Genomic DNA, 1,488 nt, shown 5'->3' on the forward strand with positions numbered 1-1,488 from the left:
CGCCGCCGGGGAACCCTGTGCCACGGGTGCGGGCAGCCGGTCACCGGGCGCTGCGTCAGCGCCATGGGGCGCAGGTTCCACCCCGAGCACTTCGTGTGCGCTTTTTGCCTGGCGCCGCTGAGCAAGGGCATCTTCCGGGAGCAGAACGGCAAGACCTACTGCCAGCCCTGCTTCAACAAGCTCTTTTCGCTCTAATCCCAGGCACCCACGGCCCGTTAGAGCGCCCGTGCCGCCCAAATCAAGAGCGGAAAGGTGCCTCGGCGGTTGCCGACCTCCCGCTTAGGGCTCCTACAGCCCAAGGGTGGGAGCCAACAAAGCAACTTCGAGATGTTAGAATGCTTCCGGTCTCCTCTTCCGAAGCTGGCTGCTTGGATTGAGGCCTAGATCCTGCCATCCAGTCCTTCGCAGATGCATTTTTTTGCTTGTACAGTGCATTCCACCACTGCCTTTTTTCTATCTCAATTTTACTTCTACTTGATGGCTTCACTCAGATCGCCTTTGGCGCTTGGAGTTGTTCTGCCTCAGCCTTCTCTCATTGCCCAACTCATCTTCACTGCTGTGATGTTCTCCTTGCTGCAGGTAATCAGGATACCGCTCTTAAGCTCTCTGTGTCTCCCTTGTGTGTATTTCTCTTTTTCACGAGAAAGGAGATTTTTTTGGATAAATAAAATGGCTAGCCGTTTTAATGACTCATTGTCATATTTATTTGCTAGATAAACTTTATGCTTCTCATGTTATGTACTAGGCATTATTGAATTTGTATCCTAGTCCTTGTTTCCTTCCATACAATTTTTTAAATCAAAAGAAATTAATATAAAAAGGGAGACTTTTATTCACTAACTTTTCTCTTTAGTTTGGGCTCATACCCATTTTATTTTATTTTGGAGAGCTTAAAAGACAGATTCATCATAAAAGACATCAGTACTTCTTAACATGGTGGTTATGGTTTGCTCATAAGGAGAAAATTGGGCTCTCCATTAGCAGCTTTCTGATTCAGTGGTGTATCCTGAAGTAAAAAACGAAGCAGGTACTTTCCTCAACCTCACACTTGCCTCATGAAGATCAAAGAAATGCCTGCTCATGGGCTTCTCCAAAGGAAGATGTTACAAAAGACTAATTCATCATTTTCTAGCTTGGATTAGGAAAGCCAAGTCCCAAGGAAAGATCTCCTCTTCATGATTTATTCCTCGGAAAGCACTATACATACATTTGAGGAAAGCTTGACAGGCTATTAAAGAGTCTGACTGTCTTACAGTCCATCAGTTTATTTATAAAAGTCAGATTCTGAAGGTGTCACCCTTGTTCAAAAAGATATCATTGAGATATGTACTTTTTCTTACCACAGTCTTAAAATAATTGTATCTTTATGTTTTAACAACAATGAGAAGGCTGGTAATGTAGCTCAGTGGTTCTCCCACCTGCCTCACAAGCGCAAGGTTCTGAGTTCAATCCCTAGTACCAAAAAAAAAAAAAAAAAAAAAAAAATAA

At 44.0% G+C, this 1,488-nt stretch overlaps 1 protein-coding gene across 1 annotated transcript in view; it reads left to right on the forward strand.

The window, feature by feature from the left end:
• The window catches only part of Lpxn (leupaxin), a 35,902-nt gene extending 35,228 nt beyond the window's left edge, over positions 1-674 (forward strand). Inside the window, exon 12 of the mRNA XM_033756416.1 lies at positions 1-674. This exon is cut by the window's left edge and continues 6 nt beyond it. Coding sequence (XP_033612307.1) covers positions 1-195 — 195 coding nt within the window. The 3' untranslated portion in view covers positions 196-674.
• The last annotated feature ends 814 nt before the right edge of the window (positions 675-1,488 follow it).

The sequence above is a fragment of the Fukomys damarensis genome, unplaced genomic scaffold (genome assembly GCF_012274545.1).
Source record: "Fukomys damarensis isolate Sample0158 unplaced genomic scaffold, DMR_v1.0_HiC HiC_scaffold_27, whole genome shotgun sequence".
In the NCBI taxonomy this organism is placed as follows: domain Eukaryota; kingdom Metazoa; phylum Chordata; class Mammalia; order Rodentia; family Bathyergidae; genus Fukomys; species Fukomys damarensis.